The sequence below is a fragment of the Carassius carassius genome, chromosome 32 (assembly GCF_963082965.1).
Source record: "Carassius carassius chromosome 32, fCarCar2.1, whole genome shotgun sequence".
NCBI classification, from domain to species: Eukaryota; Metazoa; Chordata; class Actinopteri; order Cypriniformes; family Cyprinidae; genus Carassius; species Carassius carassius.
In genome coordinates this window covers 27001806-27005764 of record NC_081786.1, presented here as the reverse complement: position 1 = coordinate 27005764, position 3959 = coordinate 27001806, and the positions used below count along the sequence as shown (strand labels likewise).

At 43.6% G+C, this 3959-nt stretch overlaps 1 protein-coding gene across 2 annotated transcripts; it reads right to left on the bottom strand.

Moving 5' to 3' along the window:
- Positions 1-270: 270 nt before the first annotated feature.
- Positions 271-2349, bottom strand: nkx2.4a (NK2 homeobox 4a). Of its 2 annotated transcripts, none has more exons than XM_059521114.1 (2): positions 1719-2349; positions 271-1364 (listed from the first exon to the last, which is right to left on the bottom strand). In XM_059521114.1, exons 1-2 carry the CDS (start codon positions 2086-2088, stop codon positions 724-726), a joined length of 1011 nt encoding a protein of 336 aa, XP_059377097.1. In that variant the 5' UTR covers positions 2089-2349; the 3' UTR covers positions 271-723. The 2 variants fall into 2 exon arrangements, with proteins under 2 accessions (XP_059377097.1, XP_059377096.1); XM_059521113.1 differs by having other exon boundaries at positions 271-1391; positions 1719-2347.
- Positions 2350-3959: the final 1610 nt, after the last annotated feature.

The following is a 3959-nucleotide window of genomic DNA, read 5'->3' as shown; positions in this document are numbered from 1 at the left end:
TTCACAGAAATTACTCTACCCACATTAATTCCCCAACAAAGGCGTGCGGTTTAATTGATTTATTGTTAACGTTCAATTGGTTTGAAACATATACAGCAACAATCGTCTTTGTGTCTTTGTTTTAATTTACAAAAAAAAGGAATAGAATAGAATAGAATAAATGACCAACGAAAAGACTCAAACATTTATATTACAAGTAGCTAAACAGAAACTTAAGTGTTAGCCAAATATACAGTCCCTACTTTTCATTTCTCTAAATGAGTACATTAGTTTTTACAATAGTCGCTTCAGTCGCACGTTCAGGCATTTTTACTGAGATCTGGGAACTTTTCCAGTTCTTGCTAGAAGTTCATACCTGAAATATGAAACATTGCTTCCTGTGTCCTGGCATTGCCATAGATGCGGAGCAGCAATATTGTTTAATAACAGACCACCTTCTACAACAACAAAAGGAAGTCCCAAACACAGAGCATGACGCTAGAACTTGTTATTTTGTCCATAATGAGTAGCAGGGTCATTGTAGAAAACTGTGACCACAAAAACTGTTTTTAGAAGAAAAAAAAGTGATACATTTCCCGCGAAAAACGTCTCCTTTGATCCGATCACCCTCCACGCGCATGCTCGGCTCGCGAAGCACTGTCTGCTTTTGGCCTCGCTCGCAGTTCTTAATTCAGAGGAGGCTAAAGTTTGTGGGGAAACGGAGGAAAGAAAAGGTGCCCGGTCTTACCACGTTCTGCCATAAAGCAGATTCGACGTGACCATGTTATTTGTGTAATCTACAGTAGTGTCTATCTGGCCCATGTTGTTCATCTGCGAGTGAAGTGACGGGGGACTAGGGGACATTTCCTCCAGGTCTTGGGCCTGGACCAGTGCGTTGACCTGCTGGCTTTGGTGCTGGTTCATAGAGTTACTGGAGGTAGGAAGCACGACTCCGGAACCGTTCTGCTGCTGCTGCATCTGCTGTTGGTTTGGCGTCGGTGTGTTGGAGCCGTTTTGACAAGGCTTGCCATCCTTCACTAAGACAGGGACAGCCACTCTCCTCGGCGACTGCTGCTGTTGACACAGGTTGCCCTCCTGTTGAAGCTGCTGCGCTGCTTTGTCCTTGGCCTGCCGCTTCATCTTGTAGCGATGATTCTGAAACCAGATCTTGACCTGCGTCGGGGTTAGATGTATCATACTAGCCAGGTGTTCCCTCTCGGGCGCTGAGAGGTATTTCTGTTGCTTAAATCTCCTTTCCAGCTCGTAGACTTGTGCTTGAGAGAAGAGCACCCGTCGTTTCCTCCTCGGCGCTGCGTGGAGAGGTGGGATGGATTTGGTGGTGTCGGCCATGCCTGTCAGCGCGCCCATTCCTGTCATGTTCATACCTGTGGAAGGTCCCATGAATCTAGAAACTTCAAAATATGCATACAGATGTACGGCCATTCAATTAGTAGCAGTGTTGGGCTAAATTGTTAATCATTTGTGCAGCAATAAGAGTCTCAGTGCAGCATTTACGCGTGCACAAATGAAAGAATATAAACGTTTCAGGTATAATTCACTTAAATCTACACGATGGGGAAATCAGCAGTAAAAATAGCAGCGGCATCGCTATGAAGGCAAAGTATGGGCAATAGTGCTGATGCGTAAAACTAACGTAAACTCGCTGGAAACTCGGATAATAAGTAGTACATGCATGCAACACTTCGAGAGAAAAATCAGAATAATGCAAGAGAACTTACTTGTTGAGTATCTCGGGTCAGGATTGGCGCCGTACCACCCTGTTGCTGCTGCGCTGTTTCTCATAGTATCTTGGTAAGAGGGTAGGTCCCCCATGTTGGCAATGCTGCCATTGCAGTAGCCCCCCATTGCACTGTGTGAGAACTGGGAAACGGAGTGTGGCATATGGTAGGTGGTCGCCACAGTGGCGTTGTGGCCCATAGAGTGTTGCTGCATGCCAGTCTGGGACACCTGAGGTTGCCGGTACGCTCCCAATGGAGATGTGAGGTTTCCAGTGCTCTCCATGCCACTAAACTTCTTGTAAGTCTCCTCAATTGGGCTCAAAATATCTGTCACTGAGAAAGGTGTCGTGTGCTTTGGGCTCAGCGACATGGTTCAGAAAAGCAGATAGATGTTTGGTGGTGGAGCGCAGCCGTGTTGTTGTGTCAGCTCTGTTCTCGTGGACGTCGACGTAAGAGAGTGCTTGTAGTATGCCTGAGATCCGATTGATCGCCTTGGAGAAGGAGGCGAGCCCTGGCCACTCTTATCTCAGGTTTATTGTAGCCAGGCGCCAGATTTACGACAAACATGAGGGGCGGAGCGACTCCCCAGACCAGCAAACAATAGTCATTGACATCTCAGCAAGATAATTGAGAAAAAATGTTGTTAGTTTCACAATACATTTATCATCATGCCGACTGAACATTTTCAATGGTCATACCCCCCCCCCCAACCCCCCCCCCCTGGCTACAATTCACGAGTCTGACATCGTCCTCAAAGTTTATTCATATCGAATTGAGCCGACGTTGTCAGTCTGTCTGAAGTCTACTTTTTCTTTTTCTGCTTTTTTTAGGCGCTGTTAATCTGCGTCAATAGGGAATTCCATACTTTTTCCAACTTTGAGAGCACTCGGAGAGTCACAAGCGCCAGTGCGCACTGTCAAAGTGGCACAATGAAGACCCCCTCCAGTCTATGACCTAATTTATGCGTCTTAAGCAGTGCTAAGGGTCTCTCCCAAATAAAATCATTGTAAAAAAAAAAAAAAAAAAAAAAAAAAAAACACAAAAATAACGTCCACACAGAAAATCGACATTAGAAGTACAGTTACATTTTTTTAAACAATTTCTAACACAAAAAGAGTTTGTAATAGCTATACGAACCTGGAAATCTACATTAAGGTAAATCGTATCTTAATCGTTTAAGCTTATGAAGAACGTAAATTAAATATATATATTTAAAAAAAATCAACGTTTTAATTTTAAAATGTTCGGTATTTCCGCAGAAAAATTTGTTATAATAAATAAAATAGAGCTCATTTAACTCTTTTAATTCATCCGACCTGTTTCAAATTACTCATGGGTCAATAGACTCACGGAGGGCTATAGATATGAATAATTACAGTTCACATTTTATGCAGTTCTGAAAAATTTGTGTGGGGCACATGTTGCGTGGCCAATTTTGGCACTTCATATAAATGTAACAATAAGGATCTAAAATAAGGCTCATTTTAAATGCGCAGGAAAAGATGGATAAGCCAAGCTCGTACGCTCAGGAAGTTTTAAAACTATTAGTTTAGGAACAAGAAACATTTCCATGCCTGCATCCATCAGTCATGTTGAATACACCTCTGTCTGATTCGCCCACGTGGGTGGATGCTGCTCTCACACGTGTGGGTATACTGTACAAGTAGCCGATGTAAGGTGCACCTTTGGCTTTAGTAACACTACACATTTGTAATCTTTTTGTAAACTTGCAACACAAAACAAACAGTAGCATCCAGCGTTCTCTTCTGACTACTAAACGTTCAGCAAATCATGTTTAAGTGTTTAATTGTTTCCATGTTTAATTTGGGATCATTTTGAGACCATCCAGTTCGAAGCATCACATATAGTTTGTCTTGTGACTCAGAGCAAGGAACTCGTCTAAGGTTTTGTGCGCCTGATCCATTAGGTAAATGAGGGCCACTCAACCTTGTGGAATATTAAGGCAGAGAGCATGACCGAGGGCCAGCAATCGCCTCACTCTGATGCTGGAGGAACCACTGGATGCGTGACCGCTGAGCAGTTCAACTATACCAAGTCACTCGAGAAAAACGAAAAGTGTTTTGTCTGTAGGCTAGATACTTCAACACGGAGGGAACACACGAAAAGCTATCATCAGAGTTGGGACTGGGATATATTGGACAGCATCTGCTCAGGTACTGAAACAGGTTGCCGTGGGAAATGAATCAGATCTCGTTGCACTGAAGGCAGCGTGTTTGCCGT